Source organism: Anopheles arabiensis, chromosome 2, assembly GCF_016920715.1.
Source record: "Anopheles arabiensis isolate DONGOLA chromosome 2, AaraD3, whole genome shotgun sequence".
In the NCBI taxonomy this organism is placed as follows: Eukaryota; Metazoa; Arthropoda; class Insecta; order Diptera; family Culicidae; genus Anopheles; species Anopheles arabiensis.
In genome coordinates, this window is record NC_053517.1 from 33,814,652 (window position 1) to 33,840,736 (window position 26,085).

Here is a 26,085-nt window from a genome sequence, read left to right on the forward strand (position 1 = left end):
GAATCCGTATTCATATACATAATCGATAAAATGAAAAATGCATCAATCAACCCCTCGATGGAATTCAATTAATCGGCACAATTCGGTTACACGCTTATCTGATTTACACTCACAGTCAACCCGCAGCCGGTACACTGGTTTATTTTTCCTCCCTTTTTTATGAACTTTCCACATGAGCACAAATTGCGCTGCTTTAAAGTGGCGAGATAGAATCGTATCTGGTGCTGACTTCCACCGAAAACTTTCAATATTTGCTTTTTAAGGTTGCGCTGGTGGAAATCGGCCGTAGCAGGGGGAGTAAAGAGCCCGGAATACATTTGACACCTTTCTGGATCGGTGTGATATGGAAACACGGCAAAGCTAAATTGAGTTTACGAAAGAAATTTTCATTGCGTATTTCACGCCACACATCACATACATCCGTGCGCACAAGTATAGCTTTCTACAACCATGTACTCCGTGTGAGGAAAATTTGTTCATCCTGTATCCATACACATTCTTACATTTGCAATTTTCTTCCTAATTTTCTTGCAAGCACGGTTCATGCCGAACTATCACATCAATATTATGTCACATCTTAACCACACTTTCAAGCACATGCACTCCATCAATAAAGTGTCGTAGCGATCGCAAAAATAAAAACGAAACACAACAACAGCACACCAAGCAGACAACCAAGTGAACGAAGCGTCTCACGACGAACACTTTGCGTTGATCCAACCGACACGCTGCTTCAATTGGCCTGATGAATTCAACAAGTGTGACTTCCCACGCGCATTGCACGGCCAACTTTGGGTAGATCTCATCCAAACAAGATCGTGCACCCGTGAATGGATACGATCCACCCGTACCCGTTCACGGGTAATTTAATTAATGCACGATCCATCGCTTGAGAGGATCCCGTACAGCACTTCACAGCACAGTAATGCACATGGCGTATCTAAACTTACACCGCACCTACACCGTTTTGGCACTAAGAACCATTAGAATGTTTCCTCCTGTGTGTAACGCTTTGTAACGCACCGACTTGCTCCTGATCGTACGGACAGTCGAAAGCGACCAACACGCGCCAGAACCAGAACCGTGTGAACCGTTCGCGAGACGGTGCGAATGATAACTGCGTTTCCGCAACGCCTTGGTGGTTTATCGGTCGTAGAAGCTGCAGCTGCTGGGACTCACGCTGAGCTACTGGCACGGGCGGTCTCGTCGTCGGACGAGTGCTGCCGAGTGATTGCCGATGGAGGCGCGTGGTCGTCACTCACCCAGAGCACCAGCGTAGGGCTGCAGTTGAACATTGCGATAAATGTCAATTATGTTTTAACTAGTTCCAGCCAAGTCAATCAAAGAGAACAATAAAACAAAAAGTTATTGGGATTAGATAATCGGAGAAATTTTCTAACAATTTCTCATGTTCACAGAACGAGGACGTGGTTAAAGTGGATACGTGTTATAGAGAATAAGATAAATTACACGAAAACTCAAAAGCTGTATGTATGCTGAATGGGCTGTTTGATTTCTTTATTGTGCTGTACGCGAGTGATTCCTAGAAATCTTTTTCGAGCTGCGATTGGGGTGTTTAAATACCGACAAACCATTTATTTTCCCACCCGTCACCCCGATCTGCTCAACGATCGCTTCGATGAAGAATGTAATTTAGTGCCTGGCGCGTAAAATCGCTCCCCTATTAACACCCGTGATTTATTCGCCCTGTTGCACCGGGACGTCATCGCTGGTGCCCGAGCTTGCCACTTTCGCTTTCCGCTGGTTCATGTAGCTTTGTTTGCTTTTTCGATGCTTCGATGCTGTTTGGAAACGGTTTGGACCGGCATTTGGGCAACAATTTACGATGCCTTCGTTGATGATGGCTCGGTGTTGGTTTATGGTCGATTGCTTGCCTGCTTGCTGGTCTTGCCGGTGGTGCTACAGCGTGTTCTACGAACGAGAGCGTGAAGCTGAGCAAAAGAATAAATGCCGTTAACAATTCCGACCATCGAATCGGTCAATGTATATCGCTATTCGTTAAACGTTTAAACAGCAGTACCAGCGAACTGGTGAAGAATGGTATACTGAATCTTGCTTTGTGGTATATGTGTTATCTGGTTCGAGATTGCTTTGAAGAATATTTCTGTGTTGTTGAGCTTGAGTGAAACTTCTTCGGTCAATAATCATTTCAGCTTGCGTATATTTGCGATTTGGAATGTTGTTGTCAAAAACCTTCATTTGAATATATCAATACACATGTTATCATGAATCAAAAACATGAATATTTCTGATGCATAATAGATAGCTTTTGGGAAAATGTGTTGTTAACATTATTTTGAAAATGATGTTATTTATTGATTTGTTACTATGCGTCTCCAAAGATTTTTCTCAGTGTTAAAGAACAGTCAATGCATAGAAAAGCCAGGCCAGTTTTAACCAGCACACATCCTCCAATCAAATTGAGCTCATGTACTATGGCAAAGCTCAACCGTGATGAAATCAGAACATGTTCAGAGCATAACTTTAGGCGCCAAAGTATTTTTTTTCTTTTTCAATATTGTTCAAGTTTACTAAGAGAAAGGTGAAAATAGATGTATGTCTGGCATTCTGCGGTACTTCCCTGACTCATGAAAGGAATATGTGATACAAAAAAGTAAAAGAGAAGCAGTTAAAGAGATTAAGAGCGAAGAAGAGGTACGGTTATGAGACAAGAACACCGAACAAAATTGTGAAGTTGAAAATTGAAGACAACCAAAAAGCTTAATTTAGCCTTTGGTTAATAAAAAAAGGAAGAAAAACATGTTGATATAATTCATACATTAACAAAAAAAAAAAATTCTTCCCATTTCTTGTTATTCTGTTGCTATTGATAACTTGCAAGGAATCAAATTGGTGAGGTACACCTTATCCGGTGGCTTCATGTTTTTGTGTATAGTATAGATGTGATAATTTATTTAATGTTATTTCTTATCCAATTCATATAGGACGACACGTTAACAAACACACCAGGTACATCGCCCGATCCGCACTTTTGCTCATCACTTCCAGCAACGCCTATAAGATAATGAAAGCGACGGTAAAACCATGCTAAACCACCTCCAGCATCAGCACTGCAGATTTTCCTATTCGATCGCTCCCATAACGCACACAGTTGAGATGGCTGCATTTTCTCTGGCCATTCCAACAGCGAAGAGCACTCTCGAAAGTTCCTCACCTTTAGATTGAGTTTTAGTTTCTTTGTCACACCAGCGGTAGACTGGGATTTTCCCCATCCAACCACCGTGCTGAATCCATCCGTAATGTTTTCCCATGGAAATGACTCCGCTATCGGCAAACAGATTGGTACAATTGTATCAGGAAAGTTCGCTAATTCTTCGAAGCGAATAAGCGCAATATCATGGATGAAGCTACCGTTCTGCGCATCATATCCGGCATGAACGATGATCTTCAAGACTTTCGCTTCGATAGGAGGATTGTTGCAGACATTATATGCACAATCCAGTACGGAGGATAGATCCCACTCTCCAAGTAATACACGGTGACTGAAGAGATAATCGAAATACTTCAGATGGTTCTCGATCTTGCAATGATGAAGTAGCAACACTTACAAGGAATACTTACACCTTCCAGTCAGCGCGAAGCGAGCTAACGCAATGGGCAGCCGTCAAAATGTACCCTTGATTGATAAGCGTTCCACCACAGTGAAATCCGGTAGTGCCGTCCGGTTTCTCGTACTCAATCAGCGCCGTCCAAGGATAATCGTCAGGCTGGGTTAGTTGAGCGCCTGTAAGTTGCAATGCAGCCCGCACACCACAGTGCGGAGGTTCGGGTAACACGTGCCGTTTATCTGGACAACATATCTGGAGAATTTATTTCAAGTAATTGTTATCACACCATGAAGTGCTCCATTTATATATCCAAGAAACTCATATACTTACAAAGCCTGGTCCTTCTTTTTGATTGCATTGGCTATTTTTAAGGAAATTTAGATCTGTACTCAATGCACGGGGCAATGGTTTGCAATCGAGGAAGTAAATACACTTTCCAAGGTCACCGGCAGGATTTACACAGAAGGCTGAAGTTGCAGCTGGAAAGTTTCAAGGCACTTGTCAACAATTTGCTACTCACAATAAAATTTTGTTCACACTTACCTGTGGATTGGTTAGCATCTGCCATCAACATCGTTGGAATTATTGTAAAAAATACACATAATATTGAGCGATTTCTATCGCATTGCCCCATATTGAATATTCACTCAGACGGATGTAGAACGTAATCTGAGTAAATATAGTTTTTGCAAGTCTCTGTCACACATATCATTGAACTGTCATTGCTATTACAAATACCACAACATGCACAAATACACATGTTCGTTAGAATTGTTTATTGATGCTGAGAAATTATTGCAATGCTGCAGCGCTATGTTATCAATTGTATTGCTGGAATGCGTGTACAACATGTAATAAAAAATACATATTTACCACAACTTCCATAAATGAAATAAAATCCCTTCAGTTTTTCCTCCTCGGTACGGATTCTAGACCAGATCCATTCAGTTTTACAATGGATGTATTTCCGAAAGAATCTTCACTTCACAAACCTGCTACAAGTAAAAATAAGCCTCAGATAAGCGATAAGCTAACAAGTCCAAAAAGGGAATAAGGTTTGTTTTGCACAATAACTTCAACGCTACAAGGAAACTAATTTAATCATCAAAAGTACAATATTTACCGTGTATGGAACAAATTTGCTATCACCTATCACAAACACATTGTAGCACCTTGTGCTGGAGGTTTTGCAGGCACAGCAACCGATTAGATTGTGTTACAAATACATACTGCTATCTATTACTGCTATTCCATCTACAGTAGTAGATGCTAGATCTGCAGCAGTAGTACCATCTACAGTAGTACAGTGCTGGACCGGGGCGGTCCCGTGGTACACTCGTCAACTCGAACGAATCAATAACATGCCCATCATGGATTAAAATCTAGAATGGACCGTCGTCCCATAGCAAGGACTGACTAACCGGCAGCGCGGTAATGAATTAAGCCTCGAAAGCCTGTCTAGACCGGCATTTCCGCATAGGATTCCATCTACAGGGGTTTGCAAAAAATTTCACAGTTAAATGTACAGATAAAATAAAGTGTTTGGTTGAAATTTATGTTTCAGATGTTTTTTTTTTTTTGTAAAAAGAGTAGTTTACTATGCTATTTATGGAAATTAATCGAAGTATCTGCCCTCGGCATCGATTACAGCCCCTAGCTGACTCCGGAACTTGGAGCAAGCCCTTACAACCGAGTGCCTGGGAAGGGCCACAAAACCAATGATTTAATTTTTAACACTAATTCTGCCTTGATGTTGCTGGACGATCTATTAACACTTCTTTCAACTTTGCCAAACACCAAATAGACAAAGGGTTGCAGTTCTGGAAAGTTGGGAGATCAAATTTGGTTAGTTTCCCCCACGGTGAATTTCAAATTTGATTCGGAGATCAAATTTGGTGGTTTGATATTTGGCAGCCACGCGTTAAAGTATCGTATCCTACTGCCACACATACGGCTTACCATTGCTCTCTTTAGTAATCTATTTGACTTTACTTCACTTCACAGAAGTTTTCGGTTGCCATCCGCATTGAGTTTGAGCCCCTGAGTGCAAAAAATCGTAAAATTAGTAGAAACGCAATTTATCCAGAACTTTTTCTGAAGACTGGCCAGGAAAGCGTCGGTACGAATACAGGAAAGCGTCGGAAAGCGTCGGTGTTTTCAGGGAACCCGGCGCACGCTCAATAAAATCCCGGTTCTGCTATCTCGCTGCTAATCATCACGATGCACAGTAATCGTTTCCCCAAAACGGCGGGTTGAACATTTTTATCAGTTTTTTCAAGACAACGAAAAACAAACAAATACAAAACAAGTTTGCTTACATTCCATGCCACATCTCAATGATTAAAAACCACACACACTTTTATTAGGGCTTTTCCCACATCCATTGAACGCGGAGTATGTTTACAAACATCTCCTTTCTCAACCGGTCTGGATTGATTTCTACAGCACATTGCTCTCAATCCAGTCCAAATACTCCACCACGTTGGTGTACACGCCCGGGTAACCGGCCGTGCCGCATTTGCTCAACCCGAAGCTAACCACACCGATCAGATACCAGGCGCCCGCACTCTTCGCCATTAGCGGGCCACCTGAGTCACCGGTGCACGTGTCCTTGCCCTGCAAACCGCCGGCACACATCTGGCTGGCTTTCAGTGCGATATTAATGCCTCGATAAATCTGCCTGCACCGGCTTGGATCCTGCACAGTTAACTCCACCTTTAGCTTTCGCTCACTGGCAGAGGCCGATTCCGTTTTACCCCAGCCGGCTGCAAAGCTGACCGTACCCACCCGATTGCGACTGCGCTGCGGCTCGGCCAGCGGCATACAGATAGGTCGAATCATTTCCGATGATGCCACATCCTGCCTAAGGCGTATCAGGGCTATATCGTTGGTATGGGCTGTGTCAGCCGCATCGTACCCGGCGTGAGCAACGAAACTTTCAATCTCTAGATCGATGGGGCCGGCCGAGCAGATCCCATCCGAACAATCGTTTGCCGTGCTGAGGTCCCATTCACCGAGCCGTACTCCATTTCTGAAGAGGGACGAAAGAATCAAGAAAGAACATTTTATTAGCACAGAAAAGAGACCAGTGGAGCAATAGTGTCTTACAGCTGCCAGCCGCGCGGAAGTGACTGAACACAGTGAGCTGCCGTTAGTATGTAGCGTGCATTGATCAGTGCACCACCGCAGTGAAAATCGTACTGGTTGCCCGGTTTCCGGTACTCGATCAGTGCCGTCCATGGAAACTCTTCCAGCTCAGTGGTCTGGCCACCGATGATGCGATCCGTCACCTGAATGCCACACTCGGGTGAGGTGGGAAAGCTGCTTGTCCTGGTTTGTTGTTCACTTGCGCAGCACACCTGGTGTGAATGAACATTCGAATTTTACGTACTGCATAGGAATTATGTGAAAAGATTCTAATTACACTTCAAGCTCACCAACGTTTTTCGGCCAATCTCACCACACCGACTGCTTGCGAGGAACTGCGTTTCCTCCGGCGTTGTAAAACGTTTACTGTATATCGCGAGCAGTGATGCACATTCACGAACCAGGACACACTTACCCGACTGCCTCGCCGGGTTTACACAGCGCTGTCCTTGTTCTGAGAAATAAGGGGTTCAAGAATAAGGGCTCCCGAGATGCAGTATTCACCAGAGTACTCATTTCTTCCGTTTTCTCTTTACCAAGTGCAACCGAAACTCCGAACAGTGCAAGCACAAGCGGAAACACTTTAGCTTTACCCATCACCTTAGATTTGCAATGTGTTTGAAACGCACGACACAACCGCTGCTGTCCGTTGACTCACGCGAACTGTTCGAAAGGTGAGCGAAACACGCCGGAAACTTATTTGTACCAACATGCTTCAAAGCACACCAACACCAACTAAGCCCCAGAACACATATTGAAATGAGAGCCGTAGAAAGAGCATTTTTAGTGCCAATAAAAACAAATAAAGACAAGTTGTGTCTTAAAATCTGGTTTTTTGCACCATGGAATCAGGTGAATTGAAAGAAGGTCATAATTGGGATTTAGAATTTAAACATTTTTTTTTTCAAATTTCTATCATAATTTTGCAATCATCGAAAAGAAGACTCTTGCAAGAGACTAATGTAAATTGGAATTTTGCAAATTAAAATCATACTTCCAATACAAGCAAAATATAATCCACGGTTTGTACCATAGTCAGGATGGGCTTCATGGGTTGGTAACAGGTTTGCTTACTTAAACGCAGCCTCACTCGTAAATTAGATTCCGTTTTATTCTGTTTCTTCCACGATGAAGAAGATCTTCAAAATATTTTTAGTACGATGCATCTTACTTATCTTACTATGCGGATTCACCAAATTATTATACATTTATTGAATTTCAAGGTCACGCTATTCCTTCTCTAACCTTTTCCTGTATCCATTCTACGTAGTCCGACACGCTAACGAATAAACTGGGAATATTTCCCCTTCCGCACTTGTGTTCCCCACTTCCAGCAATCCCGGTAAGATACTGGAAGCCATAGAAAAACCGCTCTAAACCAGCTCCGGAGTCAGCACTGCAGAGCTCGTTGTTAGATTCCTCCCTTAACGCACACAGTTGAGATGGCTGCACTTCTTCTGGCCGTACGAACAGCGCAGAGCACACGCGATAGTCGCTCACGTTAAGATTTAGCTTCAGTCTCTTTGGCACACCAGCGGAAGACTGGGATTTTCCCCATCCAACCACCGTGCTGATTCCATCCGTCATGTTTTTGCTTCGAATTGACTCCGCCAGCGGCAAACAGATAGGCTTAATTGTGTCCGAGAAATTCACTTGTTGCTCGAAGCGAATGAGTGCGATGTCATGGCTGGAGCTGCCGTTCAGTGCATCATATCCCTCGTGGATCATAATCTTCGAGATTTTCAAATCGACTGGAGCATTGTTACAATAGTTTAATTCACAATCCAGTGCTTCTGATAGATCCCACTCTCCAAGTCGCACACCGTGTCTAAAAAATGGGAGTCAGTGAACGGTACTGGGAAAACCCATCAAAACAGTTTACTTACACCTTCCAGCCAGCGGGAAGCGTGCTAACGCAATGGGCAGCGGTCAGTATGTGCCCTTGATTGATAAGCGTTCCACCGCAGTGAAATCCGGTACTGCCGTCCGGTTTCTCGTACTCAATCAGCGCCGTCCAAGGGTAGTCATCGAGCTGCGTAAGTTGGCTTCCAATGAGTCGCGTATTAGTGCGTACACCACAGTGCGGAGGAGATGGTAAAGGGTTCTGTTCGTCCGGTGGTGGACCTGCACAACATACCTGAAGCATTGAGTACCTATAAGAATGCTGACCATGTCCCTTCCTGTGCGTACTCACCCAAGGCTGCCGTTCGTGCATGCTACATCTGCTTTTGATCAAGAACGTTCGCTCTTTCGCTGACACTTCCGCTTTGTGGAGGAGTACATGGAGCAGCGGCTCACATTCTCGAATGGAAATACACTTTCCTGGTTCGCCGGCAGGATTGATGCAGAAAGCTCCCGGCTTCGGTTGTGCTGATGTATCTGATAAGTAATGATATAGCTGTATTTAATCATTTGCCCAGATTGACGCTCAATATGATTAAATTAACTTACATTCAGTTTGAACAGCATGTATCGTAACCACCGCTTGGACTATCAAAAATATTGAGTGTAGTTTTAAACCCATCACATCGCCGTTTCAGATGCTGATCTTTGCAACAGACACAACTTAAAGCAACGCTGATTGATTCAAACTTGTCAAACAGACTGACAGTGATCTACAAAGTTGATTGTTTTTATAGGGTCTATAAACATCGCAACACCTCTCCTTATACACATACAATCACATGCAGCGTAACACATGGCTCATAGCTTGGAATGCTTGTATGTGTCGGAAATTCCATGTAACGTCACGACATCAATAATGTGATGCAGCAGACAACGCAAAAACAAAAATTAAGAAGAATAGTATGCAATTCTCAATCACAATCACAGGGAACGCATATGTGTTTTTAGCATGTAGATTTCATTTATTTTTAAGATTACATACTCAATCAAAGTTTAATAACTTTCCGAAACTTCCAAAAGCCTCCATAGCAATGCCAATTTCTATTCCATGTTGCTTTGAATCCAATCGACATATTCCATCACGTTGGTGTAAACGTTGGGCAGTTTAACCGTACCATAGTTCCGCCCCCCAAAACTTGCCACTCCAAAAAGATACCAATGCCCTGCAATCCGTTGCATCAATGGACCACCAGCGATATCGATGCGATTGTCTTTCTGCTGGGCTACACAAAGCTGAGTGTCCGCTAAGGCAATACTAGCCTGCAGATAGTTCGAAGAGCAATTCTGAAAATCCACCAAGTCCTGTTCCACCTGTAGCTTCTTCCCGCCAATTGGCCCGAAATTCTCCTCAATCCAACCGACGCTGTGCATGGTTCGGTACCGTTGTGTTTGAAGCGAGCCATTCTGAGGTAAACAGATGGGTGCCACTGTCTCGGTGTAATGCATCTGTCGGTCTAGGCGAATCAACGCTATATCATTACGATGATTTCTGCTCGGTGATTTGTAGTCCTCATGAACAGTGATTTTATCAACTGCCACATCGATCGGTGCATCGTTGCACCGGCTGTGGTCACAGTCCTCGGAAGTGCTCAGATCCCACTCACCAAGCCGTATGCGGTGGCTGCAGTGTGATAGAGAAAAGGATTAATTTACCTCTACCGTTTACGTTGCCCGCCATTCAGTTCGTGTGTACTTACACTGTCCAACCTTGCGGCAGTGAAGTAACGCAGTGAGCAGCTGTAACGACGTAACGCTCGTTGATCAATGATCCTCCACACAGATAGCTTAAGCTTCCGTTCGGCTTCCAATACTCGATCAACGCCATCCAGGGGGCCTCATCGAGTTGAGCAACTAGGCTAGTAATGAGACGTTCTGGTGCATCATTGCCACAGATCGGAGGCTGCGGGAACAGAGATTTCTGTGCTGAAGTACAGTACGCTGATAAGCACATCAGACCCATCCAAGATGCAACCCAAAGCGTAAATACGTTTCCTTTCGCAGATAGCATTCTGTTCGGAGACGGGTTTCCCTACTACGTGTATTTATGGTTGCGTTCAGCAGATGACTGCAAACTGTAGATTAAAAGTACTTGATTCGATTATATATAGGCGAAGGATTTCTCAGAACACTGAACAAGCACAAGAAAGGTTACATGAATAATCTAGTTTTGCATTATATAACGAATGTTGATAGTACATTGTTTATTTAGTTTTTTTTTATTTTGTAATGTAATGGTGGAGTGCTCAATTTTGATTAATAACTCCTATTCCAAAAGATTGCAATTCGCGGTTCTCCTGTGATGATCCCTCTTAGTAGATATTGTCCTTTATCCAGTCCACATACTCCGCCACATTCGTGTACACATCGGGAACACCGACCGTTCCGCACTTGCGCGGTCCGAAGCTATTTACACCGATCAGATACCACGATCCGGTCATCTGTCGCATCAGCGGGCCGCCCGAGTTACCGCTGCACGTATCCTTGCTACGAACGCCACCGGCACACATCTGCGTCTGTTTCAGCAAGATACCATTCCGCTCATAAATCGGCGCACACTCCTGCAGGCTTTTGATTTCAACCTCGACCTTCAGTTTCTTCTCGCTGGCCGTTGCCGAATTGGTTTTCCTCCAGCCAACCTCGTAGCTGATCAGCCCATCATGGCTACGGTTGCGAAGTGAGCTGCTCAGGGGCAAACAGATAGGCCGCACGGTTTGTGAGTAGTTTACCGGCCGGGTGAAGCGTATTAGCGCGATATCGTTCGCATTGCTCTTATCCTTCGTATCGTAACCGGTATGGACGACAATCTGCTCAATGTCCAGGTCAACCGGTGCATCCGAACAGAACTCATTCTGACAATCGTTTGCTGTTGCCAAATCCCACTCACCAAGACGCACCCGTTGGCTGCTCGATGGGTTGCGCAAGTAATATATTTTAGGTACACGAAGTGAATGCTTTCTAGCAATTTTCATACTTACACCTTCCAATCGCGTGGAATGGATTTAATACAGTGGGCTGCTGTCACGATGTACCGGTCATTGATCAACGATCCTCCGCAGTGGAAGCCAAAACTACCGTCCGGTTTCTGGAACTCGATCAGTGCCGTCCATGGGAACTCGTCGATTTGCGTTGACTGCCCACTGAGCACCCGATCACCCAGCTGAATGCCACAATGCGGTGATTCGGGTAGGGAAGATGTGTTCTGGGTACTACTTACTGGTTCTGGCGTTTAAAAACATACTTTAAATTATCTAATATATTTTATTTACTATCAGCATACCTAACCCAAAAACATGTCCAATCCACAATAACACAAAGAACAACGGAGCACCCGGTACACGGGACACTTGAACACCTCCAAACAGCATCATGTGAAAAACTGACACGCTCTCCTTATGAACTGAACACTACCAGAGGATTCAACCGCTCGGCGAAGACTGTTGCAAGGCAAACGTTTAAACTCATTTATATACTTTTCACAATACGCTTGATCAACATAAAGCGTGAGGGGTGAGATTACTCGCAAATCACTGCATGAAACAATAACTTTGTAGATAATTAGTTTCTGATTCGCTTGACCTCTTGACAATGCTCCAGTTTTCTGTCAGTAGTTTCCGATAGGAAACATCATACTGGCTCGTAGTAATGTGTGGTGGTGCTGTTTTTGTTCTTTTCTCACGCATATGCTGCAGATCTGATTATTAACGTTTTGTGGCGTTTAAGCATCGAGAGATCTTAAATAACCTTAATTGACTTATGTGAATAAATAATTCATTTAATGTAATAAACATGTTGCAACATCCTGTGGTAAAATAAAATATCGAAAATGAATGGAGTAGACTTATCTGTCCTTAAAAGATCCTTTGTAGGCACCATTTACCCATTTCGTCAATTTATGATTCATATCTTACAAATATTCAACAAGGAAATTTGCTTAAATACCTGAGAAACTCAAGCCGCATAAAGCTTGAGAAGCTTAAAATTAGGCCACAATGAAGCGTATTGTAGCCAAACCTCTAAATATCATAATCTTTTTATTCTTATTCTGTTGTTCAAATCACATTTTTCTGGGAAAATATGTTTGTCTACGCTGTTGGACTTCGTATTTCGATCTGTCAAGCCTTTCGTCTCTTTTCACTAAAAATGGTATCCAAATCACAGCGTGGTCTTATCAAAATGATAGCAAATCTTAAGGATACAAGCTATGTACCACATCAGAAAAATCACATAAAAAGGTGCTTGAATATTTAAAAAAGGCTGTTGAGGTCGTAGGAGCATTAAAATGCATGAGATTTATTTGAGTCGTTCGTTACAAGTCACCCAAACCATCCATCAATATGTCTACTTCTTTTTAATGCGCTCCACTTAGTGCTTCCCGCTGATCTAGTAGATATTGTCCTTTATCCAGTCCACATACTCGGCCACATTCGTGTACACGCCCGGCACACCGAACGTTCCGCACTTCTGCGGCCCGAAACTAACCACGCCGATCAGGTACCACGATCCGGTCATCTGTCGCATCAGCGGGCCGCCCGAGTCACCGCTGCACGTATCCTTGCCACGAACGCCACCGGCACACATATGCGTCTGTTTCAGCAAGATACCTCCTCGCTGATAGACCGGCGCACACTCCTGCAGGCTTTTAATGTTCATCTCGACCTTCAGTTTCTTCTCGCTGGCTGTTGCTGATTCGGTTTTGCCCCAGCCGGCCGCATAGGCGGGCATTCCGGCATGGTTGCGGTTGCGAAGTGAGCTGCTCAGGGGCAGACAGATAGGCCGCACGGTTTGTGAGTAGTTTACCGGCCGGGTGAAGCGTATTAGCGCGATATCGTTCGCATTGCTTTGATCCTTCGTATCGTAGCCAGTGTGGACGACAATCTGCTCAATGTCCAGATCGATCGGTGCATCCGAACAGAACTCATTCTGACAATCGTTTGCCGATGTCAAATCCCACTCACCAAGACGCACCCGATGGCTGCTCGTGGGATTGAAAAATAATTGAGGAATATAGTACGCTCCATTAGACACTCGATTAGAAAACTTCCCAGCCTCTTCTATACTTACACCTTCCAGCCGCGTGGAATGGATTTAATACAGTGGGCTGCTGTCACGATGTACCGGTCATTGATCAACGATCCTCCGCAGTGGAAGCCAAAGCTACCGTCCGGTTTCTGGAACTCGATCAGTGCCGTCCATGGGAACTCGTCGATTTGCGTTGGCTGCCCACCAATCACCCGATCGGCCAGATGAATGCCACAAACCGGCGGTTCGGGTAGGGAAGCTCTGGTCTGGCTGGTCACGGGGCAGCATACCTATGTGCGTTGACGCAGTGGCGTAAATTGAGCTTTGTTACCTTCTTGAATAAGTCGCTAATTAATATTCCGAAACCCTGGGCTTACCAGCGTTTTTCGCTGCAGCATACCGCACCGGCTTTGCGTTAGTAGCAGTGTATCATCGTGAGTGTTTATCGGTTTGTTGTAGATGGTGATCAGTGGTTGGCACTCTCGGAACAGAATACACTTTCCTGACTCTCCCAACGGAGTCATACAGTTTGCGTTGAGATCTGGCGTTTAGAAAACTTATATTAATTTTTTTAGAATAAAAGATTGTAAATATACGATTCATTCTTTTTTTTCACCCTACCAAGCCCAACAACACTATGTACCATCCACAATAAAACAAAGAACAACGGAGGACCCGATACACGGAGCACTTTAACACCTCCAAACAGCATCATGTGATAATTTGACACGCTTTCGCTATGGACTGACCACTACCGAAAGGTTCAACCGCTCGACGAAGACTGTTGCAAGGCAAACATTAAAACTCATCAAAGCTACTGTTTACAATACGCCTGGTCAGCATACTGGTGGCGAGATTACGCGCAAGGCGCTGTATATAACAACCAGTTTTTAGAGGACCAGTTTCTGATTCGCTTGACCCCTTGACAATGCTCCATTATTTTTGCCAGCAGTTTCCGATAGGAAACATCTCACTGGCTCGTAGTTTTGAGTGGTGATGCGTTATTTTTTAATTCTATACTCACGCATATGCTGTAGTGCTGATTATAAAGAACATGTGTATGTTTTATTCAAACACGTTTTATTTCATGTGAGCACTGGGAGATCTGGGGCATAATTGACTTATCTGGTTGTAAAAAATATTCTGCGTGCTACAGATAAGATTCACTTCTCTGCGATAAATAACGATAAAAACAGATTAAATAGACTCATTTTTTAACGAAAATCCTTGGATCCTATATTTACCTATTTATGCTATATTTTCATGAATAATATTGGGGCACATTCAAACATTAAATCATGATTATGACCGTAAACGATGAAATTGTATCTAAATAACATACAAATGGTGCATTTTCTGTTAATTTTTCTAGGTTCACAAATGTGAAAGAAAAAAGTGAAAGGCTCTGTAAACAAAGACTAAGCTAAACTAAAATAATTGAATGCTTAAAATCACCAACCTGCGATCCGTAGACCACTTGTAGTCCGTGGCGTTAACAGACAAGGTCGGTGAAATAATTATTTTTTTAAAGCTTACAAAGCGTGGATTTTTTCCCACAATTTAGATTAAATTTTCAACAAGAATGAGATATGACATTTAAACATATTTTTGATCAAAAACTTTGAACTACGTCTGTAAAATGTGTGCCCTCAATGTATGTGGGCCACGACAAATGTATTTACAAAGCCAAGTGGAACGCGATCCTAACAAGGTTGGAGAACACTGCTTTAATTGCACCCTGTTTTAAAAACAAATGCAACACAATCGTAACTGTCTCTTTCAACGCTGATTGAGTTCGATTGACATTCAGACCTGTATCAATGACCGACTTTTCAGCTTCATAGTACTAATAAGAACCCTTTGCAGAATCAGTCGACATGATCACGTCGTTCGTGTTACATTGAAGAGGAGGAAGAAAATGGACAATTAGTAGTAAAATTACTATTGAAAACACGTTTCATTTCATTTGAGTATTAAAATGCATTAGTTTTTATTTGAGTCGCTCGTTACAGGTCGTGCAAACCAGCGCATCATTTTGTCCGCGTTTTTCGTAATGCGTTCCCTCTAGTACAACCCGCCCACCTAGTAGATATTGTCCTTTATCCAGTCCACATACTCGGCCACATTCGTGTACACGCCCGGCACGCCAGGCGCTCCGCACTTCTGCGGCCCGAAGCTAACGACACCGATCAGGTACCACGATCCGCTCATCTGTCGCATCAGCGGGCCGCCCGAGTCACCGCTGCACGTATCCTTGCCACGAATGCCACCGGCACACATCTGCGTCGAGTCGAGGGAGATGCCGTTGCGCTGGTACGCCGGTGAGCAATCCTTCACATCGACCACGGTCAGCTCCACCTTCAGCTTTTTCTGGCTCGCCGAAGCCGTCTCCGTTTTGCCCCAGCCGGCCGCATAGCTCGACAGGCCGGCGTGCTTCCGGTTGCGCAGCGAGTTGGACAGCGGCAAACAGATCGCGCGTATCGTGCTCGAGTAGTTAATCTCGCGGTTGAAGCGTATCAGCGCAATGTCGTTATGGTGGCTCTTGTCCTGCAGGTTGTAGCCGGGGTGGACGATAATCTTTTCAATGTCCAGATCGATCGGGGCGTCCGCGTAGAAGTCATCCTCCTGGTCGGTGGTCGAGGAAAGATCCCACTCGCCCAGACGAACTCGGTGCCTGTGTGGAGAGGGTTTGGGGAAAGTTAGAATCATTCCGAGCCGGGCTTATGCGCACAGTCACGTCACACTTACACCTTCCAGCCGCGCGGAATCGACGTGATGCAATGGGCCGCGGTGAGGATGTAGCGTTCGTTGATGACCGAACCACCGCAGTGGAATCCGAACCGGCCGTTCGGTTTCTCGTACTCGATCAGCGCCGTCCACGGGAATTCGTCGATCTTGGTCGGCTGTCCGCCGATGACACGGTCCGTCAGCTGCACCCCACAGTTTGGTGATTCTGGGAGCGAAGTTTTGCCTTTGGATCTTACCCCCGCACAGCAAACCTGTTTCGTAGGCGAGTAAACAAAAGAGCCAAGCACACGGTTTGAGTTGGATGTCACGGCAAAACAGGAACAGGTTTTGGAAACTGCTTTGTCGTGCGGTTTATTGTAAAATTACTTTTCTCAGCACTAATTTTCTAAGTTCATCTTTTTACTATTAGTAAAAAGATGTTCTTTTCTCAGCAGCTAATTTGCAGCCCAAATATAGAAGGCTCTCACTATAGGATGAACTTGATAAAAATAAAACGCACTCTCCTACAAACGCACACACAGCGCAACTCCATATCTTAGCCCACCATACCAGTACTCACCAAAGTTTTACGCTCGTAGAGACCGCAGCGGCTCTGGGTGAGGAATTGCGTATCGTCCGGCGTGTTGACCGGCTTGTTGTAAATGTCGACCAAGGGTTGACACTCACGAAACAGGACACACTTGCCGGCCTCACCAACCGGATTCACGCAATCCTGACCCAGCTCTGGAGAGATGAGAATATTAGGTTATACTTTGGCTGTTGTTCATCCCATCCAAACCCTTCCACACCTACCTAGCGCCAGCACTGTTTGGCCTGCTAGAGCCAGCGTCGCCACGATCAGCAGATTGATCACACGATTACCGATCATCGTTCTATTTGCTGATGGCCCTGTTTGCAACGCAACGCTTACCCCCGTACACCGATGATCCCAGAAATCCACACACAACAGAGAGACAGAATCGCGATGCGCTTCCGTACCGCTGAATGGCTGATTGACCACACGAGGGCCACACGAATTCTGATGCACGACCGCTACTCCTCAGCGTTGGCGGAGGACTGTATCTGCTAGAACTATCGGTCTATTTTCTAAGGTGCTCCATCTCGCGCTGTTCGCCGCACTACCACAGCCAACCAGTCGGCCGGTTTTGCTCTCCGCTTTCGGCGACGGGTCCGCTCTCGCCCGCTCGTCCATAACCACCATCAAGACCAGTCGGCAGAAGCAACCGTGGCCCCAAAAACAAAAACAAAACAACAAAAAGCCTTCAATCGTTGATAACCCACCATCCTTGTGCCGGGTGAACCCTGTTGCCTCCGCGCAGTCCGCTTGATCGCTTGTCACTATAGCGATCATCTTCATCCCTCCCCCGGGCACCGGGACAGGTTTTGGCGTGTTTGGAGCAGACTCGGTGCGTGGGGGTGGCGGAACTTGATCACAGCACGCGCGCAAACTTGTTCTTGACGTTCGGGTGTGTGTATACGCCAGTGGACGATCTTACGACGACCACCAATGGCCGTGACAACAATCGCTCTCGTACGTCTTGCCATGGACGGTTTACCCCTCCCCTTGCTGTTTTCAACTCTCTCCAGCTCCGACGTTCTCGGGTTTCTAGCTCGAGTTCGGGAGTTCCAGTGCGCGCGTAGACCTGAGCGCGAGCCGTCGACCGTACTGATCGGGGAATTCCCAGCGAAAATACCGCCACCGTCAGGTTGATTGAGGCAATGTGCTCGGCAGAACCGGCTTTCGTTGGAATCGGGGGGGAGGGGGGAGGAGGGCCTGGCGTTTGTTCTCCAGCTGATGTGAGGAGGTGTAGGGTTTAGTTATACGTGATGATGTTTATGGTTATAGTGTTAACTCTTTCAAGTGGTCTATTTTACCACTAAAAGGGGAGGATAATGTAATCTTGGGGAAATCCAATTTGGCAATCGTCGTTTCTTGTTGATATTTCGACGACTGCTTTTCAAACTGGTTAAGGTTTTTTTCCATTTGGGGAGAGCTGTTTTCCTGATTGATTTGGATTATGGTTTGAATAAATTTTTTATTTTCATTTCATTTGTAAATAGCCAAATCTGCCTATAGATTTTACTTTGTATCTTAAAACTGAAATAGAACAAAAATAATGATAATAATAACAATAGAAAAGAAAACAATGCAAAACCACAAAAGAAAATCGAATTTTGTCAAAAGAAAGTCAAAAGAAAGGAAAATAAATAATATGAAGATAGTGATAAGGAGGACGGATGATAGGATAAAGCACGCGAACGAAAAAAGCATACTGAATGTAATTAACAGTAAATTAAAAGATTGCATCTCAGAAAACATGAACCAAAACAATTCATTGAACAGCCATCGATGTTTATATGATTGCAAACGTGACCCTTGGAGAACCACAAACTATACCACATTCAAGAAGAATAAATGCATCTCATCGCGCATCTTCCTCGAGGAAGCCACCGCTCAGGGGAACCGAAAACATCCAAACAGATTCCAATTCCGGAAATCTAATCACACAAGGCTACCAGTTCACCTTCGTAAACGAGACGCATTCTTCCTGCAATCCGTTTGCTTCCCGATCGAGCACCGTTTTGTCACAGCCGCTGTCCGATGGGCACCCAGCAGCCTACGTACATTAGTGCAGCCTAGCGCTGTGTGTAGTCACTCATATCGCTAAGGCTCACCTCGATAATGACCTCTGCGGCAGTGTACTGATAGCGCCACCGATCCGTGAATTGGTATTGGTACCGGCAGCCACAACCACAGCCGAACGGAGATGACAGTCCAAAAAGTCTCTCACTGCGAACAGCGCTGCTACTCATCTCCTGGCAGCGATCTCCGATGTCCTCCACTTGCTCGGCAAGATGGGCGCGTTGCAGGCGCAACGGGAGATTCCCGCAGAGATCTCCGCGGAGCAGTGCACTGCTCCCGCTCTACCCGACACCAATCTGGTCGCTCCCGCGCGCCATCGCACGGCCGGACCGGTTGGGTAGCTTTCGGGGCAGCACGTACGACCCGAACATAACCGTGCCAGCGGGCTTACGAAACACACTAGAGCTCGTGGTAGCGCGCTGTTTCGGAGGCTGTTGGGCGCGCTGTGTGTTCATTCGGGTTGGCAGTCGTTTTTGGCGCTTTTGTTTTCGCACCACCGTACCCCTGTCCTGTCCGCACCTGTCCTTGCAAAGTGCCGTTTTGCTATTTTGCTTCTCAGCAAAATGTCACCCCAGGCGGGACGATTTCTACTGCTGCTAGTGTGCGTCTTCTGCGGTGTGATTGGTTTATCTGACGCGTGTAAGTATGGGAAGCGATGGTTCGACCTCTGTGGGTAACTAATTTACTGTGATTTTCTGCCGCTTTTTACACGCCACAACTTGCAGTGAACCTACAGGATGCGTGCGAAACACCGGACGGTAAGGTGGGCACCTGCGTGTACCTTCGATCGTGCCTCTCGATCCGCAACGTGCTGCTGAAGAAGGAGAACATGACCCCGGAAGATCGCAGCTTGGTGATGAAATCAAAATGTGGTCAGGAGGGCCGCTCGGTGCTGGTGTGCTGTCCGCTCGTTCGCAAGCTGACCGGCCGGTTCGATGCACCGGTTGAGCTGCCGCCACCGGGTGAGTGTGGCAAAATGCAAATGGATCGTATCGTCGGTGGGGAAGTCGCTCCGATAGATGGCTATCCTTGGCTAACTAGAATTCAGTACTACAAAGGTAAGACGGAGTGGTGTCGTAAGATGCTTCTAGGCCCTAACACTGTTTTTCCATCCTTTGTTCGACGTTTGCAGGCAGCAACCGGTATGGATTCCACTGTGGAGGAGTACTGATCCACAACCAGTACGTCCTCACGGCGGCCCACTGTATCGAGGGCGTTCCATCAACCTGGATCGTGTAAGTGTAGCCCATCTTATGAACCTCACCTCAGCTCACCTCACCATTTGTCTGCTTTGCCTTCGTTTCAGGTATCAGGTGCGGCTCGGTGAGTTCGACACCACGACCACCATCGACTGCGTGGAAGACGATTGTGCCGATCCGGTGCGCGATGTGCTGATCAATGCGTACGTAGTGCATCCGGACTACTACAAACAGAACGGAGCCGATTACAACGACATCGCGCTGCTGCAGCTGTCGGAAACGGTCGAGTTTACCGACTTTATACGGCCGATCTGTTTGCCGACCAGCGAGGAAAGCAGGACGGTGAACCTGACCGGCAAGTACGCAACCGTGGCCGGCTGGGGCCAGACGGAAAACAGTACCTCGAGCACGAAGAAGCTCCATCTGCGCGTGCCGGTGGTGGACAATGAGGTGTGTGCCGATGCGTTCAGCTCGATACGGTTGGAAATCATTCCCACCCAGCTGTGTGCCGGCGGCGAGAAGGGTAAGGACTCGTGCCGCGGCGACTCCGGTGGACCGCTGATGCGGTACGGCGATGGTCGTTCGTCCTCCAAGTACTGGTACCTGATCGGGTTGGTCAGCTTCGGGCTGGAGCAGTGCGGTACCGACGGTGTGCCCGGGGTGTACACGCGCATGAGCGAATACATGGACTGGGTGCTGGATACGATGGAGTAAACGTGGTGAGTTGCAGTCGCAGGATTGCGAATCGCAGAGTGGGAAGAGGGAAAATTTAAGCAGCTACGAAGCAGACTATTTAATTGCGTTCTATACTTGACTTAAATAAAAATATTGACGATCAATGAAACGAATTTTAATATCGATAAAACATATTACTTTATAAGATATAATTTGGATTTTATATGTTTTGCCCAATGACTCTTGATAGAAATAAAAGATCGTATTTTCTATGCTGGATGCATTAAAACTGTTATTTAAGAACAGCTTTTTAAAAATTTTAAACTAACCACCATTGAAACTCGTTCTAATCAAAAGAACCTACGTTATAGTTAACCTTTATTCTAATCTATCTGAAATTTTGTAATGTTTTACATTCATTTCATCTTATTGTTTCACTTGTTATTAGGATCAATTCAATTTGAACCTCGAAATTTTTCTGTTTGGCATACCTATATGCATGGTCATGCATGATCGATTTGTACAGATTTCCGAGACGCATTAGCACCACGTAATGATCCCGTGGTACAGTCATCAACTCGCACGGCTTAACACCATACCCATCGTAGTTTCAAGCCTCATATGGACCGACCTCTGTAGCAAGTACTGAGCATCCGGCTGGTTGGTGCTTCATAAGTCTCGAAAGACTGTATTAGACGGCAAGATCGCATAGGTTGTTGGGCGAAATAAAATTATTAAGAACAAATAAATGATTAAATAATAAGAACTAGATCGTTCCTTTATTCATTCACAAAGCGAACAGTAATCGTTTAGTGTATTCTGGCACTTTACAATATTACCATTCAACACGCTCTTAAAAAAACAACAAATAAAAAAATCTGACAAGGGCTAATTTTAAATGACTATCTGAAACTGTGCAGTTTAAGGGATTTTGTGTTTGTAGGTTACGGATTTTTTCTTAATTCCGGGTGTTTGAACTAAGGTGAGAATGAATAAATGTGAAAAGGTTCAAGGTATTTTTCGAATCTTTGTGACATACAAGTTTAAACTATTTTCAATTTTACTCGATTCTTATTATTAATTTCAAAGATTTCTATAGAAAACATCACAAAAAATTACGTCTTTATGACTCTATTGCCGTTTAGAATATGCCTCATAATGACGCACTCTCTTGGGTTACAACGCTGCATGAAAGGGTTCTACCATTTTCAGAGTAAGTAAGAAACCCTGCAACTCTTTAGAATGCACTTGATTGCTATTGTGAATTACCTATTCCATGAATCATCCGGCCACCTGTTACACGTACCGGAAAGCAGCACAGCGAAAGGGAAAAGCCCTCTACCTGTCAACACGCTGGTGAAATTTGCCGATTTCAAATCCGTACAAATACGAAACCATCAAACGTTTGGTCCCACACGGGCCCAGCACACAACTACATGCTAATCACGTGCGTAATTACAAATGCTCGACGCTATATCTACATATAGTCGAGCCTAGGGAACAGAGAAACTAAAAAAAATCCCCTCGATATAAAGGCAAAACCCGTTTCCACCACCCAAAAGGAGTTCCCTAAAGCGCCTGGCAGCCGGGGTAGATTTGCCCGTTTCATCGTCCGCCCCTGCGACACGTCGTCCACGAAACGTCCACCTGCTTATGCTCACGTTAGTTTCCTAACCGGCGTTAGTTTCCGTTGTACACTCGACCGATACGCATCGACCAGTGTGCTGTGCTACCTGTGCTGTCCGACTGATCGGCAAGCGTAAGTGGTGGACAATCCGCCGACCTGTCGAACCGGCCCTCGGCTCGTGACGAAATGACAGCAGTACGTCGTCACCGCGGTGGTGGTGGTAGTGGTGGTACATTCGGACGGGGGGTAGCAGTGGTGCCGATAATTACCGTCATCATGTGCGTGTTACATTCCAGCGCCGCGCAGTGTGAGTTGTGTTGCTGTGGCTCTTGGTGTTATTGTTCGCCTGTCAGGTGAAACGTTCCCATACAGCAGCTGACAGGTGTATGACGGGGTAGCGTGCGTGTTACGATAAAACCTGTGTTTTCTTTGCTCTATTCTCTGCGCAGTTCCGAACCCGTGCCGAACGCCCGATTTGAAAAACGGACTCTGCGTTACGGTTACCCAATGTCCGCTGATACAGCGACTGCTCAACCAGCCGCTGCTGACGTCGAACGTGGTCCGTTTCCTCGAGGCTAGCCGGTGTGGGGCGCAGGACCGGAAGGTGCTGGTGTGTTGTGCCGAGCCCGAGAACGTCCAGCCGGCTACCACGGCTGCTCCGCTGCCCGTACAGACGCGTCCGCCCGCCAGTACACCGTTAGGCAATAGGTTATCGTACGAGACACAGCTGCGGCTGCTGCCCGACGAATGTGGCGTGCAGTACACGGACCGTATCATCGGAGGCGAACGAGCCCAGCTCGATGAGTATCCGTGGACCGCTCTGATCCAGCATCGGCGGAAAAGTAAGTGGCGGCTGAAACATGCCCAAAACATTCGCCACCATGTAACGCACGAGCCCTGTTGACCACTTTCAGATGGTGAGCTAAAGTTCCACTGTGGCGGCGCACTCATCAGCGACCGGTACGTACTGACGGCGGCCCACTGCATCGAGAACATACAACGATCCTGGACGCTGTAAGTATGCGGGTCGGCGCAGGGACAAACCAGATCGAGTGCCCTAACAATGCCATTGCTTGCAGAACGGCCGTACGGCTAGGTGAATGGGACATCGATTCCGACCAGGACTGTGCCAACTCGTACGGGGAGCGCGTGTGTGCCGACCCGGTGCAGGACATTGCGATCGAGAAGTATATCGTGCATCCCGGCTACGCCGTGCAGAAGCAATCGGTAAAGAACGACATCGCCCAGGTACGGCTCGCACGGCCGGCTGTGTTTAACGATTACGTGCAGCCGATCTGTCTACCGCTGGAGCCGGCGCAGCGGACCATCTCCTACGATGGCCAACGGTTCGTCGTGGCTGGCTGGGGTCAAACGGAGGACGGTAGGTAGCGGTAGCGGTAGGTAGTTTGCAATCAAGCCATATTCCTACTAACCACCGAACTCTGCACTGCTCCTTGCAGCACCGAGAAGCCGCTACAAGCTGTACGTTGGTGTGTCGGGCGTGCCGGAACAAACCTGCCAGCAGCAGTACCCACAGGCCGGCATCGATCGGACGCAGGTTTGCGCCGGTGGTACGGCGAAACAAGACTCCTGCCGGGGCGATTCTGGCGGACCGCTGATGTACGTGGGCCAGCGCAACTCGGAAGGCGTCATGTATCTCGGCGGGCTGGTCAGTTACGGCCGCCAGTGTGGGCTCGAGGGAGTGCCGGGTGTGTACACCCGAGTCAATCAGTTCGTCGATTGGATCGTTAGTAATCTAGAACCGTAATTGCACCAGTCGCGTGTGTGATTTATTCAGTTAGCAAGTTTTCCCTAAATAAGCTTTACCATTTAAGTGTATACGTACAATTAAAAAAAGTAATTATCTATTACCACTCTACCAACTAGTGTGATGTGAGTTAAGCTCCATCAGACGGCACTACTAGCTTGCTCTCGATCCAATCCACGTACTGCGCCACTCGCGTGTAAACGGAAACACCCTGAAAGTTGGCACAGCTCGACAGTGAGCTCAGCACACCGACCAGCTCGTGCACCGAGCGTCCGGCGGAGTCGATCGTTCTCACTGCCGTCAACCCACCGCCAGCATCACCCAGCGGCTGCTCCTCCCCGACTGCGACACAAACAAATCCGTACGAGGTGCCCGCTACCGATGGGACGTACCGCTCGCAAGCCTTCTGGTTGAGTGCATCATAGCTGGACAGTTGCTTGTACCGGCTGCTCGGGTCCGCTAATGGTTTTGACAAATATACACACAAGTATTGCCATCAGTTACGAAGTTCGTCTTGTCGTTTCACACACACACACACACACAACCTACCGCAAGTGCTCTGGTTCCAACCAGCCGCACCGTACTTCGCCGTTTCGTTCAGCACAGGCGACTCGGGCAAACAGATCGGACTAACCCAATCGTTTAGATGCGCCGGTTGGGCCAGTTTCAGCAGTGCAATATTGTTCCGCCGTCCGGTATATGCTTCGTGCAGGATCACCTGTCCCACCGGTACATCGTACGATGGGTCGGCACAGACCAGATCGTCGCTGTCGGGGTCAAGAATACAGTCGACCGTCGATTCGAGATCCCACTCGCCAAGCCGTACGGTTAAGCTGGAGGAGAGATTGAAGCAATGTTCTTCGATTTGTTCTTGAAGGATGTAGGTTGTAGAGATTGGTTTACTTGTTCCATGCCGCCTCATCGTCCACACAGCTTGCCGAAGTTAGTACGTAGCTTGGTGCGATAAGCGTGCCACTGCAGTTAAACTGGGTGCTGTGGGCTAGGAAAGAAATGGGTCAATCACAGGCACCTCGAAAGCGTACCAAGTACAAGTAAAGGAAGTATTCAACACACCCTGACCACCGTAGTGAAGCAGCACCGTCCAAGGATGATGCCCGATGGTGAGATTTGTCAGCTTTACTGCCGATTGCAATCCGCAAGCGTTGGAAGCAACTTCCAGGGTGGGCTCTGTGGGTTGTTTCTCTTCGGCGTTCACTCGGATCGTTGTGTTGATGCCGCTCTCAATCGGTCCTCCCACCGGGACTAGCGAACTCTGGGGACAGCAGACGAGTGCCTTCCCTTCCGCCGTTCGACCACATTCCGTACCGTACAGATATTGGATGTCTTCAGGCGTGAGCGTGTCTTTGCGCAGCGTAGTCATCACACTGTCGCACTGTTTCACCGGTACGCAGCGTCCGCGCTGCTGCTCCTCGGTGATGCACAGCTGTCGGAAAGAGTCTACGCACAAACAGAGCCTTTTAGTGGCCGGAAATGCTTTACAATTGCAGCAAATGTGGATCACTTACGTCTTCCGCCATAGCCTGGTACTACGAGCAGCACCAACACGATCGCACCCAACCATTGGTAGCGGGTTACTTCGAACAAGCAATTTACCATCCTTCAATGCGCTACAAACACCAGAGCTGAGGATTGTTCAAGACTGCGGGATGTACTGATAACTTCTACACACTGTAGGTCGCAAAGCAGACCTACGCTATATACTTGCGCAAACAGGCGCGCTGATTAAGTGGGGAATTTTTGTT

The 26,085-nt window shown here is 46.5% G+C and overlaps 9 protein-coding genes across 21 annotated transcripts in view; 1 reads left to right on the top strand and 8 right to left on the bottom strand.

Annotated features, from left to right (window-relative positions):
- LOC120908574 (neuropeptides capa receptor) overlaps positions 1–1,124 on the bottom strand; it is a 52,730-nt gene extending 51,606 nt beyond the window's left edge. Inside the window, exon 1 of one of the 6 annotated variants that reach the window (XM_040319738.1) lies at positions 1,024–1,124. The gene's annotated coding sequence lies outside the window, so the exon portion shown is untranslated. Of the gene's footprint in view, positions 1–113; positions 461–503; positions 923–950 lie in introns of those variants that run through there. The other 5 variants (XM_040319737.1, XM_040319736.1, XM_040319735.1 and 2 more) reach the window with 5 other exon arrangements.
- A 640-nt stretch (positions 1,125–1,764) lies between these two features.
- On the bottom strand, positions 1,765–5,782 carry LOC120896904 (CLIP domain-containing serine protease 14D-like). Of its 7 annotated transcripts, none has more exons than XM_040301422.1 (6): positions 4,714–5,782; positions 4,134–4,585; positions 3,921–4,069; positions 3,604–3,842; positions 3,197–3,524; positions 1,765–1,952 (listed from the first exon to the last, which is right to left on the bottom strand). In XM_040301422.1, the coding sequence occupies exons 2-6, from the start codon at positions 4,222–4,224 to the stop codon at positions 1,878–1,880; spliced, it is 882 nt and encodes a 293-aa protein (XP_040157356.1). In that variant the 5' UTR covers positions 4,225–4,585; positions 4,714–5,782; the 3' UTR covers positions 1,765–1,877. The 7 variants fall into 7 exon arrangements, with proteins under 7 accessions (XP_040157356.1, XP_040157353.1, XP_040157355.1 ...); XM_040301419.1 differs by lacking the exon at positions 1,765–1,952 and having other exon boundaries at positions 2,899–3,524; positions 4,134–4,315; positions 4,464–4,585; XM_040301421.1 differs by lacking the exon at positions 1,765–1,952 and adding an exon at positions 2,899–3,036.
- A 127-nt stretch (positions 5,783–5,909) lies between these two features.
- On the bottom strand, positions 5,910–7,670 carry LOC120896905 (CLIP domain-containing serine protease 14D-like). The gene is made up of 4 exons (XM_040301424.1): positions 7,274–7,670; positions 7,028–7,191; positions 6,699–6,949; positions 5,910–6,621 (listed from the first exon to the last, which is right to left on the bottom strand). Exons 1-4 carry the CDS (start codon positions 7,332–7,334, stop codon positions 6,030–6,032), a joined length of 1,068 nt encoding a protein of 355 aa, XP_040157358.1. The 5' UTR covers positions 7,335–7,670; the 3' UTR covers positions 5,910–6,029.
- A 160-nt stretch (positions 7,671–7,830) lies between these two features.
- Positions 7,831–9,354, bottom strand: LOC120896903 (CLIP domain-containing serine protease 14D-like). Of its 2 annotated transcripts, XM_040301414.1 has the most exons (4): positions 9,189–9,354; positions 8,932–9,116; positions 8,624–8,874; positions 7,831–8,565 (listed from the first exon to the last, which is right to left on the bottom strand). In XM_040301414.1, the coding sequence occupies exons 1-4, from the start codon at positions 9,259–9,261 to the stop codon at positions 7,962–7,964; spliced, it is 1,113 nt and encodes a 370-aa protein (XP_040157348.1). In that variant the 5' UTR covers positions 9,262–9,354; the 3' UTR covers positions 7,831–7,961. The 2 variants fall into 2 exon arrangements, with proteins under 2 accessions (XP_040157348.1, XP_040157349.1); XM_040301415.1 differs by lacking the exon at positions 9,189–9,354 and having other exon boundaries at positions 8,624–8,890; positions 8,932–9,040.
- Positions 9,355–9,581: 227 nt separating this feature from the next.
- On the bottom strand, positions 9,582–10,772 carry LOC120896907 (CLIP domain-containing serine protease 14D-like). The gene is made up of 2 exons (XM_040301427.1): positions 10,340–10,772; positions 9,582–10,263 (listed from the first exon to the last, which is right to left on the bottom strand). The coding sequence occupies exons 1-2, from the start codon at positions 10,648–10,650 to the stop codon at positions 9,684–9,686; spliced, it is 891 nt and encodes a 296-aa protein (XP_040157361.1). The 5' UTR covers positions 10,651–10,772; the 3' UTR covers positions 9,582–9,683.
- Positions 10,773–10,807: 35 nt separating this feature from the next.
- On the bottom strand, positions 10,808–12,093 carry LOC120896906 (CLIP domain-containing serine protease 14D-like). Its single transcript, XM_040301425.1, has 3 exons — positions 11,920–12,093; positions 11,618–11,861; positions 10,808–11,543 (listed from the first exon to the last, which is right to left on the bottom strand). The coding sequence occupies exons 1-3, from the start codon at positions 12,008–12,010 to the stop codon at positions 10,952–10,954; spliced, it is 927 nt and encodes a 308-aa protein (XP_040157359.1). The 5' UTR covers positions 12,011–12,093; the 3' UTR covers positions 10,808–10,951.
- An 806-nt stretch (positions 12,094–12,899) lies between these two features.
- LOC120898001 lies at positions 12,900–17,488 on the bottom strand. Its single transcript, XM_040303269.1, has 8 exons — positions 17,202–17,488; positions 16,969–17,132; positions 16,410–16,660; positions 15,747–16,335; positions 14,283–14,412; positions 14,039–14,202; positions 13,704–13,951; positions 12,900–13,614 (listed from the first exon to the last, which is right to left on the bottom strand). Exons 1-8 carry the CDS (start codon positions 17,275–17,277, stop codon positions 13,023–13,025), a joined length of 2,214 nt encoding a protein of 737 aa, XP_040159203.1. The 5' UTR covers positions 17,278–17,488; the 3' UTR covers positions 12,900–13,022.
- A 1,738-nt stretch (positions 17,489–19,226) lies between these two features.
- Positions 19,227–24,825, top strand: LOC120898007. Its single transcript, XM_040303286.1, has 9 exons — positions 19,227–19,692; positions 19,779–20,111; positions 20,186–20,288; positions 20,360–20,962; positions 22,677–22,861; positions 23,004–23,396; positions 23,469–23,568; positions 23,634–23,935; positions 24,015–24,825. Exons 1-9 carry the CDS (start codon positions 19,617–19,619, stop codon positions 24,320–24,322), a joined length of 2,403 nt encoding a protein of 800 aa, XP_040159220.1. The 5' UTR covers positions 19,227–19,616; the 3' UTR covers positions 24,323–24,825.
- On the bottom strand, positions 21,676–26,022 carry LOC120896902 (CLIP domain-containing serine protease 2-like). Its single transcript, XM_040301413.1, has 5 exons — positions 25,849–26,022; positions 25,397–25,780; positions 25,226–25,322; positions 24,872–25,155; positions 21,676–24,781 (listed from the first exon to the last, which is right to left on the bottom strand). Exons 1-5 carry the CDS (start codon positions 25,937–25,939, stop codon positions 24,453–24,455), a joined length of 1,185 nt encoding a protein of 394 aa, XP_040157347.1. The 5' UTR covers positions 25,940–26,022; the 3' UTR covers positions 21,676–24,452.
- Positions 26,023–26,085: the final 63 nt, after the last annotated feature.

Bases quoted from the DNA above. Each gene is read 5' to 3' on its own strand.
- LOC120896904 (XM_040301420.1), bottom strand. From the start codon at position 4,224: ATGGGGCAATGCGATAGAAATCGCTCAATATTATGTGTATTTTTTACA. The intron at 3,843-3,920 runs GTAAGTATATGA...TAAATTCTCCAG, and splicing joins AAAAAGAAGGACCAGGCTTT to ATATGTTGTCCAGATAAACG. The intron at 3,525-3,603 runs GTAAGTATTCCT...TTATCTCTTCAG, and splicing joins CTTCGCGCTGACTGGAAGGT to TCACCGTGTATTACTTGGAG.
- LOC120896905 (XM_040301424.1), bottom strand. From the start codon at position 7,334: ATGGGTAAAGCTAAAGTGTTTCCGCTTGTGCTTGCACTGTTCGGAGTT. The intron at 7,192-7,273 runs GTAAAGAGAAAA...CTTATTTCTCAG, and splicing joins CGGAGTTTCGGTTGCACTTG to AACAAGGACAGCGCTGTGTA. The intron at 6,622-6,698 runs GTAAGACACTAT...GTCCCTCTTCAG, and splicing joins CTTCCGCGCGGCTGGCAGCT to AAATGGAGTACGGCTCGGTG.
- LOC120896903 (XM_040301414.1), bottom strand. From the start codon at position 9,261: ATGGGTTTAAAACTACACTCAATATTTTTGATAGTCCAAGCGGTGGTT. The intron at 9,117-9,188 runs GTAAGTTAATTT...ATTACTTATCAG, and splicing joins ACATGCTGTTCAAACTGAAT to ATACATCAGCACAACCGAAG. The intron at 8,566-8,623 runs GTAAGTAAACTG...CCCATTTTTTAG, and splicing joins CTTCCCGCTGGCTGGAAGGT to ACACGGTGTGCGACTTGGAG.
- LOC120896907 (XM_040301427.1), bottom strand. From the start codon at position 10,650: ATGCTATCTGCGAAAGGAAACGTATTTACGCTTTGGGTTGCATCTTGG. The intron at 10,264-10,339 runs GTAAGTACACAC...ATCACACTGCAG, and splicing joins CTGCCGCAAGGTTGGACAGT to CCACCGCATACGGCTTGGTG.
- LOC120896906 (XM_040301425.1), bottom strand. From the start codon at position 12,010: ATGATGCTGTTTGGAGGTGTTCAAGTGTCCCGTGTACCGGGTGCTCCG. The intron at 11,862-11,919 runs GTATGCTGATAG...TTTAAACGCCAG, and splicing joins TGGACATGTTTTTGGGTTAG to AACCAGTAAGTAGTACCCAG. The intron at 11,544-11,617 runs GTAAGTATGAAA...CCCATCGAGCAG, and splicing joins ATTCCACGCGATTGGAAGGT to CCAACGGGTGCGTCTTGGTG.
- LOC120898001 (XM_040303269.1), bottom strand. From the start codon at position 17,277: ATGATCGGTAATCGTGTGATCAATCTGCTGATCGTGGCGACGCTGGCT. The intron at 17,133-17,201 runs GTAGGTGTGGAA...TCATCTCTCCAG, and splicing joins CCAAACAGTGCTGGCGCTAG to AGCTGGGTCAGGATTGCGTG. The intron at 16,336-16,409 runs GTAAGTGTGACG...CTCTCCACACAG, and splicing joins ATTCCGCGCGGCTGGAAGGT to GCACCGAGTTCGTCTGGGCG.
- LOC120898007 (XM_040303286.1), top strand. From the start codon at position 19,617: ATGTCACCCCAGGCGGGACGATTTCTACTGCTGCTAGTGTGCGTCTTC. The intron at 20,112-20,185 runs GTAAGACGGAGT...CGACGTTTGCAG, and splicing joins TAGAATTCAGTACTACAAAG to GCAGCAACCGGTATGGATTC. The intron at 20,963-22,676 runs GTAAACGTGGTG...GCTGTCCGACTG, and splicing joins TGGGTGCTGGATACGATGGA to ATCGGCAAGCGTAAGTGGTG.
- LOC120896902 (XM_040301413.1), bottom strand. From the start codon at position 25,939: ATGGTAAATTGCTTGTTCGAAGTAACCCGCTACCAATGGTTGGGTGCG. The intron at 25,781-25,848 runs GTAAGTGATCCA...GTTTGTGCGTAG, and splicing joins ACCAGGCTATGGCGGAAGAC to ACTCTTTCCGACAGCTGTGC. The intron at 25,323-25,396 runs GTGTGTTGAATA...TTTCTTTCCTAG, and splicing joins GCTTCACTACGGTGGTCAGG to CCCACAGCACCCAGTTTAAC.